This window comes from Macaca nemestrina, chromosome 2, assembly GCF_043159975.1.
Source record: "Macaca nemestrina isolate mMacNem1 chromosome 2, mMacNem.hap1, whole genome shotgun sequence".
Lineage (NCBI taxonomy): Eukaryota > Metazoa > Chordata > Mammalia > Primates > Cercopithecidae > Macaca > Macaca nemestrina.
In genome coordinates this window covers 61,367,310-61,381,968 of record NC_092126.1, presented here as the reverse complement: position 1 = coordinate 61,381,968, position 14,659 = coordinate 61,367,310, and the positions used below count along the sequence as shown (strand labels likewise).

The following is a 14,659-nucleotide window of genomic DNA, read 5'->3' as shown; positions in this document are numbered from 1 at the left end:
CAAACAACTTCTTTTTGTTGTTAATATAAGACTTATTTTGAAAGCACTTGCCTTTAAATCAGAAATCGAGGGGATTTTTTCTTCCAGAAACATCTCACCAAGCTGTTCATCTGAATTGGCAACACATTCAATTAGCTCCTGCCGGTGGTCAGTGGCCGCCGCCCTTAATTCAGCTGGAATCTCACCATATCGAACAATCTGACTAAGAAAACAAGTATTTTGGTGCTTTAAGGATATTCAACTTGATATATGAAGGACTAATGAAAAAGATATGATTAAAACATTTTTTTAGGTAAGACAGAGCTTTGATACATTTGCATTCAAATGGCAAACAAGACTAATGCATACCTTTAAAATGCACACAGAATAATAGATAAATATACTGTAACAGGCAAGTTTAAAGACAAGGTTGCACTACCAGTAACTGAAGAGCTAAAACAGTCCACTATCATAAGAAAAAAAATCTCTGGTTTTATAATAGACATCACATTCTACTTTTCTGCATATCAAGTTTTACAGAAGATAATGATAAAATATATAACACAAAATCTTCCCAATGTAATGCAACCTGGTTTTATCCTTACTCAATATACAGTAAAACACAAGTTCAAAACAATGACTTGACAAAGTATCAACTAAATCAAAGTTTAAACTCTTCAGTGTAGTTTTTACTGTATTCTAATTATTTTAAAACTGGCAAGCATGCAAAGTAATAACAGTATCCATTTACTGAATACTTATAATGCAGTAAGCACTAAACTAAATATCTGACAAGCTATTTATTTGATCTTCACATATGAAGTAGCTTTTATTATCTGCATTTTCAGATCAACTAACTTACATAGGCAAAGTAATTTGCCCAACGCTGTCCTACTAGTAAACAGAAGAGGTAAGATTCAAAGCCAACCTGTCTGGGGCCCATCTGAGTTCTTGAAAATTCGATTAATCATATTCTTATTAATCACATTCTTATTAATCACAACATAACAATCTCTAGCGAGCAGCACTAGGAAGACTTTACTCTATTCCTTTCCATTAATAACAGACCTGATCATACACTTTTTAACAAAGAATATCCCAATTTGTAGTTTAAAAAAAAGGGTGACTAAATATGGCAGACTCTTCAATCTGTGACATCAGTTCTCCATTCCTCCAGAGGCTGAACAGGTAAAATTACAAATCAAATGTTCAAAGCTAAAATGGATATACTTGATATGATATTTAAAAGCAGTCTGAAAACTTTTCAAGGTATTTCTTTTAAAATGGAAATTAATATAAAAAATTAAGCGTTTCAGAAAATACATTCCTAACTTTAATAAAGACAAAAGAAGCCATTTCCAAGGAAACAAAAAGTAACTCTTAATATTCTAAGACTCCCCACAGCCTCAGATCTTAGTTCAACCTTCCTGGCAAGCTCCCTGCTTCTTAGCCTTTCATGTGTCAGAATCATCTGTGGATTCCTTTCCAAATATACATACAGTAAACTAGGGCTGGAGAAGGGTACATGTACATTAAGAAGCTGCATCTGTGGTTCTGATGTACAACAAAGTTTAAGAGTCTCTACTTCTGACAACAGAAATATGTGCCTTGGTAATTCTGGGAAAGTGGATTTATTCATTCATTTACAAATATTTTTGAGTCCCTATTATGTACCAGGCAGTTGCAGGGGCTGGGACATAGCAGTGAATAAAGTAGGAAAAAATAAAACGAAAAATTCTGCCTTTCTGGGCCTTATATCATAAGGAGTAGAAGGTAAACTTTGCTGTCATTACTCAGTTGTCACATAAAAAGTGAGAGAAACACCTTATCCCCTGGACAGACTCCATCCTTTTCCTGCTTACAAGATGGCTGATGAAGATAAATTCTACAGTTCACTGATCACAATGCCATTCACCCACCTGCCAGACCTGCAATCCCAATTCCATAGCAGAGGAAGGAAATCCCTCAGGAAGTGCCTGTGGAGAAACTACCAGGCTGCAGAGGTCACTCCTCAGAACAAAGGATCATTTATGACTCCTCACATTGTCTAGATCAATGTCACTCAAAGTATGGTCTGCAGACCTGTAAGAGCAGCATCAACTGGAAACCTTCCAGAAATGCAAACTACGGGCCCTACCCCAATGGACTGATCAGCATCTCTGGAGGCAGAGCCAGGACTATGTCTTTTAACAAAGTCTCCAGGAGACTGTTAAGAATGCTGAGGTTTGGTAACCACCAGGCAATTGCAGTACTTTGTAGGTAAAGGTCGCTCAAAAGCTGATGAACCAAATACCACATCAAAAAGTTACCAATTTATTTCTTGCATTTCCCAAACTACATTTGTACAATTTTAACTGTTTTAACTTATCAATCTTTTTTGTCCATGTAATTATAAAGCAGGAGGAGCAAATACTTATGATCCCTATTTTCTTCCTAATTTTTATCCCAATACCCCAGACCTGGCAGCTGCTCTATAAAAGTCCACAGAATGAATGAATAAATGAACAAGTGCAAAAAGATATAATACATTTACTAACCCAAATTTACTAACCCAAACTGAAGGCCTCCTTCCACCACACCACGCGTGCCATAATGTGATATGAGTTTATTACTCAAAAAGTAACACAGTCTCTCTCAGAATAAATACTAAATAAAATGGGGAGCAACAAGGATTAAAGGCATTAAAACAAAACCATCTCAGAGTATTCTTCCAGCCACATTTCAAAAAGATAGTTACTCTGGGTTTGATGAACTTATCCTTTCCTTCTTTTTAATGCTTTTTAAAATTTAAAATTTTAATAATGTATTTTTAGCACTTACCCAAAGTCTCCATCAAAATAGATGGCTCGTTCCTCAATAAGATCTATAATACCTTTAAAATTACCCTCCAAACCAATGGGTATCTGCATAAACGCTGCATTATGATTTAGTTTAGACCTGAAAAATAAAAGTACACTTGTTTACCTTTTTTCTTTTCCCCTAGTCCCTTTGAAATGAGTATTTTAAAAAATCAATGGCAGACACTGGAGAACTGAGAAGGGTGTTACCATCAGGTCAGAACAGAAAATATAAATCTGTTGGGAACAGACTGACAATGTAACTCAAGGAGCTCAGGAAGCCACAACCCCATTCAGGCAACAAAAAGAACTCCAGAATAACTGTTTTACCATCAGATCCCCAGATACACTGGATCAAAAGCAAAAGGGGGAAGAATAGATAATGGGGGGCTAGCCGGGAAATTAAACAGTAGGATAGCTGAGCCCACCTTTTATTTATTTATTTATTTTTATTTTTTTTTAGAGAGTCTCCCTCTGTTGCCAAGGCTGAAGTGTAATAGCACAATTTTCGTTCACTGCAACCTCTGCCTGCCGGGTTCAAGCGATTCTCCTGCCTCAGCCTCCCGAGTAGCTGGGATTACAGGTGCCTGCCACCATGCCCGGCTAATTTTTTGTATTTTTAGTAGAGACAGGGTTTCACTATGTTGGCCAGGCTGGTCTTGAACTCCTGACCTTGTGATCCACCCGCCTTGGCCTCCCAAAGTGCTGGGATTACAGGCGTGAGCCACCGCGCCCGGCCCAGGCTCAAAACTGAATAGAAACTGCATTCACTGGCAAAAATTCTCACTGGAAAAGAATATGCTCTAGCTACCACTGTTTAGTCTAGACTCTAAACTCCCATCTATAACTATGGTTAAAGATCTAAGAATCACCAAATATTTGAAGGAAACCAAAAGCTTGAAAGAGAATGTGAACTTAATAAAACTTATCTCCAAGAAGAGAGTTACTAGAGCAAAGAAAATAAAATGTAAAGATTTGAGAAACGATTACCTCTACTGATAAAAATGTTGCAATAAAAGAGAAAGTTTACGAAAATTAAGTACATAATTGCCGGAAAAAAAGTTTTAAGGCAAGCTAAATAACTGAAGAGACACAAATGAATATCAAATTAGTGAGCTGGAAGATCAACCTCAAGAATTCTCTCATAAGCGCAATGCAAAATGAGAAGGAGACAGAAAGAATAAGTATGATAGAAAAGGTAAGACATGAAGGTCAGATCTAGAAGTTCCAGATTTTTATCTGCTTTATAGAAGTTACAAAATGGAAAACAAATAAATGGGAGTGGAGAAAAGAATAAACCGAAGCAATCAAATAAATGCTAAAACAGTGTTTCCTTGGAATTCAGAAGATTCGGTGAAAAAAGTCCATCTATTGCCAAGCACAAGTAAAATAAGGACAAAAAGTAAAAACATTTTACCAAAAGTTATAAATACCCAACAAAGAAAATGTTCACTTTCATATCAAATATATCACTTTCATCAGATTTTTTGTCATCAGACACACCATTCTTAGCCTGTCCACTACCATAAACTTTACACCTATATATCCATCAACTGTGCCATGTGAAACATAAGTATGAACTCTACAGCTACACTTGCACATCTACAAAAGGTGAAAAGTGAAATTCTGACCTTTTTAAAGGCTTTGTGAAATATACAGTATTGTGTAAAATTTAAAATGCTATAAATACTACTGGTTCTATCTGGTACAGAAAGGAAGTGTTACTGTTGTCCTAGAAAATATGTTTCCATCTGAAAACAAGAAAATCTCATCTCTATGGCAAGCTATTTAAGGGCATTAATTAAAATGCTTCAAGGAAAAAGTAAAACCAAAGATGATCTTTCGTCTAAATAAAACACAAGGCATTTTTACAATCTAGATTATAACTTCTCTAATAATAGCAAAACAGTATAAACAGACTGTTTTCTGAATCCATCTTCAAATTCTCTAGAATTTAAGTAATATTGTCCCCATTTTACAGAGAAGGTAGCTGATGAGAACATACCACAAGTCAATTTACTAAAATCAGTGTTCCACTTACTAACTCACATAAATACATTTAAAAAGCTAAATTTAAGAATAAAGTTTAATGACAGTAAATTAATCATCCTTCTGGATATAAGGTTTGCTGTCTAGAGCATCACATCCTCTTTGTCCATTCTAAGGCTCATTACCTCATTTGCTGCAGGGCCCTGGCTGGGTTGGAGCCCAGTCGGTCCAATTTGTTAATAAAAGTTAGAAATGGAACGTTGTAGCGTTTCATCTGACGATTGACAGTCATGGTCTGGCACTGTACCCCTCCAACAGCACAGAGAACAAGGACTGCACCATCCAACACTCTCAGGGCCCTTTCAACTTCTATTGTGAAGTCCACATGCCCTGAATAAGATGAAGTATGAGAGGGTCTTAAAGAGCAATCTGAATTTTTAACATATGCACTATTAAAAGTTTTTGTATCTCTGCTCGTCACAAAAGTCTTCTAATTAGAATGTAGATTCCTGAGCTCACCAATACTATTCACCAACCCTTAAGTGGAGGGCCCGGCAAGACCACTTCAAGAAGATACTAGGGCACAGGCACCTTTAGAATCAGCTAGAATATGTAGAAGGCAAGAATCTGCCTACTCACAATTACTTGCACAAAATATTCAAGAAAACTACGTAAGGATGAAGTGCTCTAGGTCCTAAGTTAGGCTTCTTTAATAGGAATTCAGTGTTATACTTTTGAGTATTTGACACTCAAAAATTAATTGGGTCATAGTAACAGAAAGAACCAAATGTGCTTTTGCCAAAAGAAGCTGCAATAAAACCAAGAATCCAACTTACCAGGAGTATCTATAATGTTAATATTGACATCTTTCCACATGGTGTAAGTGGCCGCTGACTGAATAGTGATTCCTCTTTGTCTCTCTAGTTCCATGGAATCCATGACAGCACCAACTCCATCTTTACCTTTCACCTAAACACAAGCACAGCAATTCAGACTTTCTCTGTTCCTGCATTCCAAGAAGGAAAGAAAACTTAACTGAAATGGAAACAGTTGCCAGGTGCAGGGGCTCATGCCTATAATCCCAGTACTGTGGGAGACTGAGGCAGGAGGATAATTTGAGCCCAGGAGTTTGAGACCAGCCTGAGCAACAAAGTGAGACCCCGTCTATAAAAACTTAAAAGAACACCAGAACGCAGATACTTAAGCAACTTTCAGATAGGCCTGTCAAAGGTCCACTGTTACCACTGTTTTAATCTTTCAGGTTTATAAGCTTTATTAAATAATGGCAACAAAACAATTAAAATCAGGTTCTAATTCATCCGGAATCAACCATGAATATATACCTCATGCATCTGTGCAATTCTGCCAGTGTAGTAAAGGACTCGTTCTGTTAATGTTGTTTTCCCAGAATCAATGTGAGCTGAGATTCCAATATTTCGTATTTTTTCATTAGGAATCACCCCTGATGAAGACCATCGGCAGGCATTCCAATTCACCTGAAAAAAATACGAGAGCTCAATTCTACAAACCTTTTATAAGAGAGAACAACAGAGAATTAAAGGAGTATGGTGGACATTATTCCTCCAAGAAATCTCACTGGATATGAGATAGCTTGAGAAAGGCACCAGGGGAAACGTTTAAGCCTGGAACTCTTGTAATCAGAGGAGAGACTACAAACGACAGAAAAAGCGTATTCTTTTAAATTAATTAACGAATAAATCAAATTTAATTAAAATGGGAGATAATTTTTACTACAGACTTGAAAATACACACTGGGGCAGAAAAAATCACAAAGACAGCTCCAAAAACCTTTAATAGAAAATACAAATTTTAGCTTAAATTTAATTGTTTTCCCTTTCTCCTTTATTGTAGTTCACAGATGACAAATATGTTTGAGAACTTATATGCTCTATGCAGTGGTGCTAATGGCTCCAAAAGATTTACAATTCCCTCGAAACAAAAACAATTCATGAAGTTTGTTTTAACTTTACTCTGGGGGCAGGGGATGGGGATCCCTATTAGATGGAATTAAGATACAATATAAACCTTTCCCTATAGGACTGCACTTCCACTATGTACAACTATTTATGGGAAAAGAGAGGCAAAAAAAAAAAAAAACAAAAACAAAAACAAACAAAAAACAACCTCAGAAAAGGTGGATACAATATGAAAGTATTTGAGTGACAGGTACTTTTAGCTGATTAAACCCCAGGGATACCAGAGAGCAAAACAAATAAGTTAACGAGCTAATGTGCAGGCACGGAGGGGCTTTTCAGCACTGACGCGCGACCGCCAGTATTCGGAGCTGCCAGTCAGGAGGACTCAGGGGTGTCACTGCCTTCCATGGCCCAGAAGAGACCACAAGGTCTCGGGAATCGTCCCGATTCAGTCTCTCTGTGCTCCAGTACCTGCTTCCTCTGCCATCCTAGGGAGGCGGGGGCCCTTCCGCGCCCCAGAGCCGTGACAGCTGCGGCTCCCAGCAGTCTCATCGCAAGCACAGAGCACGCGACAACTCCCGTGGCTCCGGGTCGGTTCAGCTGCCGGTAAGGCACCGGGAAGCGGTCAAAGTCACGCCGGCGGCCAATGTTGTAAGAGCACTTCCGGGGCAAAGGACGCAAGGAAAAAGAGAGTGAGGAAATGAAAGAGAAGCAACTGGACTGGAGGCGGAGCAGTGCCTACGCTGCTCGCGCGCCTTCTACCGACTTGGAAGAGAAAGTGCAATCGCTTTGCGTTTGCTCCCAGTAAGACGACACAGGTGTATGGGTGGGGGAAGGGAGTCCTTCTTTGGTCTTCATCTTCTTTTTCAAATATTACCTCTGTATTAAAATACAGCCTTTAAACATGGTTGTTAGGCCTGTAAAGCAATGTGGAGAAGTGTATATAACAGAATTTAAGTAGGTAAAAGGCAAAATTATCTATTACAAATATATATATGTGTATATATATGACATGGCCTGAAAAAGAAAGTGGAAAAAATATAGTGAATGAACTATCAATTACAACTACAAACAATTCAAAATGTTATTTGTTATTGTTCGATGTCAGATATTAATATCTAGTCCATATGGAAGACTGCATCCTTGACTATTCTGCTTGGGTGTGTTAGAGGCATGTTGAACTTAACAGGTCCAAAATTGAGCTTCGGATCTTCTTCCCCAAACCTTCTACAGTCTTCTCCAACTCATAAATGTAAGCTTTAGTGACTCTAGCCAAAAATGTTAGTTACTTTGACACCACGCTGTGACATCTCTGGTCTAATCAGTCAGCATATCCTGTAAGCTCTACTTTCAGAAAAATATCCAGAACTTGGCCGGGCGCAGTGGCTCACGCCTGTAATCCCAGAACTTTGGGAGACTGAGGTGGGCGGATGACGAGGTCAGGAGATAGAGACCATCTGGCTAACACGGTGAAACCCCGTCTTTACTAAAAATACAAAAAAAATTAGCCTGGCGTGGTGGCGGGCCCCTGTAGTCCCAGCTACTTGGGAGGCTGAGGCAGGAGAATGTCGTGAACTCGGGAGGCGGAGCTTGCAGTGAACCGAGATCGTGCCACTGCACTCCAACCTGGGCGACAGAGCTAGACTCTGTATTAAAAAAAAAAAAAAAAAAAAAAAAATCCAGAACTTACTTCTCCGCACCTCTCAGTACTGCCATTTCTGGAAGGAACTATGGTAATACCCTCGTAACCGATCGCACTGCTTCTATCCTTGCTGTTGTCAGTGGGCCGGTTCAGGTGCTTGACTTCGCCACAAGAATTTGAAAGCAAGTACAAAGTAAGAGTAGGCGAAAAAATTTATTTGGTTTACCAAAAGTACACTCTAAGAGGCAGAGTGGGCTGCTCAGAGACAGAGAGATAGACAGCCTTTAGTATCTTTAGGGAATTCCCTTTATGGGTGAGGCAGGAGAACAGGGTCTGGAGGCAGGGAACCGAAGGCCCTGCTGACTTCCTAGAGCTGAATCAAAAGGAAAACCCCACCTCTCCATGCCCAAGTAACAAAAGGATCAGAGGCTACTCCCAAATGCATTGCATTGCAGATAAAAAAATGGAAAGTACCTCTGACTGGTCCCCTATGGCAAACACTCAGACTGGTTGCAGGCGAAGTCCTCATGTGTAACTTTGTAACTTCACTTCAGCCTCTGATTGATCATCTCCTGCAACCAAGCAGGCTGGTTGTGGGCCACTCCTTCATTTACACAGGATGTAACCAAGTAACCAATGGAAACCCTCTAGTGGGTATTTAAGTTCCGGAATAACAGATGCTCTTGAGCTGTGGAGTGTACTTTTGTTTCAACACATCTGTGCCTTCATTGCTCCATTCTTTCATTGCTTTGCTTGTGTGTTTTGTCCAATTCTTTGTTCAAACACCAAGAACCTGTATGACTCATAGTCAAGACCCTTCACTGGTAACATGGGAGATGCACATCCATATTAATAAAATATTGGTAAGTTCAAGTATGCAAAGCTGGACCTGTGGTTGGCACATGTACTCAGGATCTACATGTTCTAACACAGGGGTACCCAACCTCTGGAACAGGGACCAGTACCAGTCCATGGCCTGTTAGGAACCAGGCCACACGGTAGGAGGTAACAGTGGGCAAGCAAGTGAAGCTTCATCTGTATTTACACCCTCTCTTTATCACTTGTTTTACCACCTGAGCTCTGCTTCCTGTCAGATCAGCAGTGGCATTAGATTCTCATGGGAGTGTGAACCCTATGGTGAACTACGCATTCAAGGGATCTAGGTTACACACTCCTTATGAGAATCTAATGCCTGATGACCTGAGGTGGAGCTAAGGTGGGGCTGCTAGTGTTGGGGAACAGCTGCAAATACAGATTAACATTAGCAAAGAGGTTTGACTGCACAAAGACCATAATAAATCAATTGCTTGCAGATTCATATCAAAACCGTATCAGTGAGTGGCAAGTGACAAAAGCTGCACTGGTGGCAAGCTTTATAGTGGCAAGTGAGTTGAGGTACTTTAATTTTACAGCTGCATCTGATGGCAGACTTTAAAATCATGCGTGACCCGCCTATTATTTTATTTACCAAATCTGTCCACGCTTCCTTCCCACACTGAGCACTTGTCTCAGTCACAGTTTTGGTAAGCCCACAAGCCAACCCTAGCCAAATGAGTAAAAAACAAATGTCACTGGAGAACTTCTTTGAAAATGGGGACAGACCCAATGATGAGACAATAGAAAGCTGTAAGACTGACAATAAAAGGAAAATTGCATTTAAAAGAAAATACCTAGAGCCCTACTTAAGTTGCAGGTTCATTGCAACAGGTGATTCACATTCTCCAAGCCTGCTTTGTAAATATGTGGCAAGAGACTATCCAACAAACCCATGAAAACCTTCAAAACTGCTTCACCACATGGAGACCAAGCACCCTACATTAAAAGGGAAGCCTTTGGAGTTTTTCAAAAGAAAAAACATGAACACGAAGAAAGAAGCAATTATTGAAGGCCACCACTTCCATCAAATGTACCTGCACTGACAGCATCATTCTTGGTGGCTAACAGCATTGCTAAAGCTAAGAAGCCCTTTACTATTGGAGAAGAATTGAACCTGCCTGCTGCTAAGGACATTTGTCGTGAACTTTTAGGAGATGCTGCAGTTCAAAAGGTGGTACGTGTGCCTCTTTGGGCTAGCACCATAATTAGAGGAAATGATGAAATAGCAGAGGATATCGAGGCACAATTGTTAGAAAGGATTAATGGAGCTGGGCGCAGTGGCTCATGCCTATAATCCCAGCACTTTGAGAGGCCAAGGCGGGCGCATCACAAGGTCAGGAGTTCCAAGACCAGCCTGACCAAAATGGTAAAACCCCATCTCTACTAAAAATACAAAAATTTGCCAGGCATGGTGGTGTGTGCCTGTAATCCCAGCTACTCAGGAGGCTGAGGCAGGAGAATCTCTTGAACCCGGGAGGCAGAGGTTGCAGTGAGCCGAGATCATGCCCCTGCACTCCAGCCTGGGTGACAGAGTGAGATTCCATTTCAAAGAAAGAAAGAAAGAAAGAAAAGAAAGAAAGAAAGAAAGAAAGAAAGAAAGAAAGAAAGAAAGAAAGAAAGAAAGAAAGAAAGAAAGAGAGAGAGAAAGAGAGAGAGAGAAAGAAAGAAAGAAAGAAAGAAAGAAAGAAAGAAAGAAAGAAAGAAAGAAAGAAAGAAAGAAAAAGAAAGAAAGAAAGAAAGAGAGAAAGAAAGAAAGGATCACTCTGGTACAAAATCCAGGTTGACGAATTTACCGAGGTTCACAACAAAGCAACAATGCTTGTTTTTGTATGATTTTTCAGGAGGATGTGCAGGAGGATATGTTATGTGCACGTTTGTTGCCTACAAACACCACAGCGGCATAACTAATCAAGTCTTTGAATGATTACATAGCAAAACTGAATTGGTTATTTTGTGTCAGTATTGCACAGACAGAGCAGCTGCCATGACTGGACAGCTTTCTTGTTTCACTACTAGGGTCAAAGAGGTTGCTTCTGAATGTGAGTCTACACACTGAGTCGTCCATAGAGAAATGCTAGCTAGCCGAAAAGTATCACCTGAACTTAACGTTTTGCAGGATGTGATTAAAATTATCAACCACATTAAAGTACATGCCCTTAACTCACGTCTGTTCACACAGCTCTGTGAGGAGATGCACAGAGAGCACACCCACCTTCTTATGCACAAGAAATGAGATGGATTTTTAAAGGTGGATCACTGGCCAGAGTTTTTGAGTTATGAGAGTCATTCCACAGATTTCTTTTAGAAAAACAGTCACCACTGGCAGCACATTTCAGTGACACAGAATGGGTCACAGAACTTGCTTAGTCATATGACATATTTAACCTGCTCAATGAACTCAATCTGTCACTTCAGGGGAGAAGGACAACTGTGTTCAAGTTGGCAGATAAAGTGGCTGCATTCAAAACCAAAATGGAATTATGGGGTGATGAGTTAACACTGGGATTTTTAACATGTTCAAACATTAACAGAGATTTTGAAAGAGACTAAGCCAGGGCTTTCTCTCTCCCAGCTGGTGCATGATCACCTATCTTAGCTTTCAGAAGAGTTTGAGCATTACTTCCCAACCACAAAAGATCCCTGAACTGGGAAGGAATTGATCCATGACCCATTTGTGAATAAATTATTTGTAAATCAACTTTGTCTGTGCTAGAAGAGGATCAATAGTTTTGTAGCAGGAAGAGCCATAGACAAAACCCCTCAGACACTGAGTTAAAGAAGGAAGGGGTTTATTCATCTGGGAGCATCGGCAAGACTCCTGTCTCAAGAGCCAAGCTCCCAGAGTGAGCAATTCCTGTCCCTTTTAAGGGCTCACAACTCTAAAGGGGCCCACGTGAGAGGGCCATGCTCAATTGAGCAAGCAGGGGGTACGTGACTGGGGGTGCATACACAGGTAATTAGAAAAGAACCGAACAGGACAGGGATCTTCACAGTGCCTTTTTAATGGAAATAACCAATTAGGTCAGGGGTTGATCTTTAACTACCAGGCCCAGGGTGTGGTGCCAGGCTGTCTGCTTGTGGATTTCATTTCTGTCTTTTAGTTTTTACTTCTTCTTTCTTTGGAGGCAGAACTTTGGCATAAGACAATATGAGGGGTGATCTCCTCCCTTAGTTTGAGATCACAAATAATGGTGGCCTTAAAAGTATGTTTGAGACAACTTCAAAATCTCCATACATTCTGGATTAAAGTCAAGGCAGAATATCCTGAGATTGCCTAAAAAGCATGGAAAAGCCTGCTTTCATTTCCAACACCCTATCTTTGTGAAGTAGGGTTTTCTGCAGTGACAGCAACCAAAATGAGTTATGGAGTAGACTGGACATAAGCAACACTCTTTGAGTGTCACTGTCTCCTATCACCCCTAGATGGGACTGTCTAATTGCAGGAAGACAAGCTCAGGGCTCCCACTGATTCTACATTATGGTGAGTTGTATACTTATTTCATTATATATTACAATTTAATATATAATGAAAATGATAAAATTGTAGAAATAAAGTACACAATAAATGTACTTGAATCATCTTGAAACCATCCCCCAACTCTCTGCCAGTAGAAAAATTGTCTTCCATGAAACCAGTCCTTTGTGCCAGAAAGGTTGGTGACCACTGCTGTGACAGGTATTGCATGTATCATTAGCATACAAAATCTCTTCCTGGTGGTGTGTTTTTTACTATCAAAATAAGGAAAAAACTATTAAAAGCTAAACCTTGAGCCTAGCTACACATGCAGAACCTGAAAAATTTCTAGCCACCCAGTCGCCCTCCCCCTGCCCCTCACTCAAGGCAAGAATTTGTAGCTAATAGCTTCTTGGGTTTTGATGCTAATTGGCTGGAAATTGGGGAAGCTACAATATGAATAAAGGCTTTTGTTCTCTTTCCTGGCTGTACTGGGTGTCAGGAACTTGTAACCATTGGGAAGCGGGCTGGTATCCTGTACAACTTCTTAGCATGGCCTCCTAAGCTTATTTATTCTGCCTCAAATTCACAACACAGTAACTAAAGGGATACTTTTAAGTCAGACCAGGTCCTTTGCTAAAGACACTCCATCCACTGAATTCATTGTTGCTGTTATTGTTTGGGTGAGGGAGAAGGGACCAAAATGGAGGAAGGTGAACAAGATGGCACAGTCCCGATTGCTTCTGGGTTCTTCATCACCAACTTTCCTGTGCCGGGGAAAGTGCAGGACAACCCAGCATGCGCCAGTTGACGTCAATCCGAAGAGATCGAAACTTACCCGGCCAGGCCTACGGAGACGCCCCTATCAGCCCTTATCTCGCCCACTGCCCTCCCCCTTCCAGTACCAATGTATAAAAGTCCACCGCGGGCAGAGGCCGGCGCGACTTCCCCGGCCCCATACCTGAGGACCGGAGAACCTCGCCTGAGAGTTGCTGCATATTTGCGATTAAAACCTGCCACTTTCTTACTTAATTTGGTCTCGTGTTAAACTTATTTAACTCCCCTAAATTAATTAAAGCTCCCCTAAATTAATTAAAACAGTTATCTCAAGGAATTCCTACTTCCCTGCCCCTTTTGCTCAAGCCACATTGGCCTCTGGGATGGTTAGTATTGAGTGTCAACTTAATTGGATTGAAGGATGCAAAGTATTGTTCCTGGGTGTGTCTGTGAGGGTATTACCAAAGGAGATTAACATTTGAGTCAGTGGACTTGGAAAGGCAGACCCACCGTCAATCTGGGTGGGCACCATCTAATCAGTTGCCATGGTGGCTAGAATAAAAGCAGGCAGAAGAATGTAGGAGGACTAGACTGGCTAAATCTTCTGGCCTCCATCTTTTTCTCCCATCCTGGATGCTTCCTGCCTTCAAGCATAGGATTCCAAGTTCTTCAGGTTTTGGACTCTTGAACCTGTTGAGGACTAAACTCTGATTTTTTTTTTTATCTTGCCCAAATTCCTATCTAAGGGGTCTGGGGCGTAATGCCCTATGCCCTACAAACCATAAATTCTCATCAGGTGGGTTTTATTTAACCCTGTATATTATGACTTATTTTCCAACCTGATCCTGGCATGACATTATGAGACAAGGAAGAAATAAAAATATTTTACCCCACAACATGTTTATTTGATGCATTTTGAAATAGCCCTGCAAAGCTGTTCTTTGTGGGGGAAAATTTGCATCCGTAAAGAATCTCTGTTAAATAGCTAGATCTTTTTCTTCCAGACCCTCCCAAGCCTAAAGAGATTAACTAAGATCTGAATAAGAAACATTTGTCATCTATTTTCTCTAAGTGCAGCCACTAAAGACTTCAAAAGAACTTTGGTCTCCACAATCTTTATCTTAACCTGAACATTCCCTTTCTATCAATCTCAGGTCTTCAGACAAAT

General features: G+C 40.2%; 1 protein-coding gene across 1 annotated transcript in view; it reads right to left on the bottom strand.

Moving 5' to 3' along the window:
* The window catches only part of LOC105488550 (G elongation factor mitochondrial 1), a 45,303-nt gene extending 37,908 nt beyond the window's left edge, over positions 1-7,395 (bottom strand). The window contains exons 1-6 of the mRNA XM_011752739.2: positions 7,214-7,395; positions 6,149-6,301; positions 5,642-5,774; positions 4,991-5,195; positions 2,800-2,916; positions 52-202 (exon numbers count right to left, since the gene is read on the bottom strand). Coding sequence (XP_011751041.2) covers positions 52-202; positions 2,800-2,916; positions 4,991-5,195; positions 5,642-5,774; positions 6,149-6,301; positions 7,214-7,294 — 840 coding nt within the window. The 5' untranslated portion in view covers positions 7,295-7,395. The remainder of the gene's footprint in view (positions 1-51; positions 203-2,799; positions 2,917-4,990; positions 5,196-5,641; positions 5,775-6,148; positions 6,302-7,213) is intronic.
* Between the last annotated feature and the right edge of the window lie 7,264 nt (positions 7,396-14,659).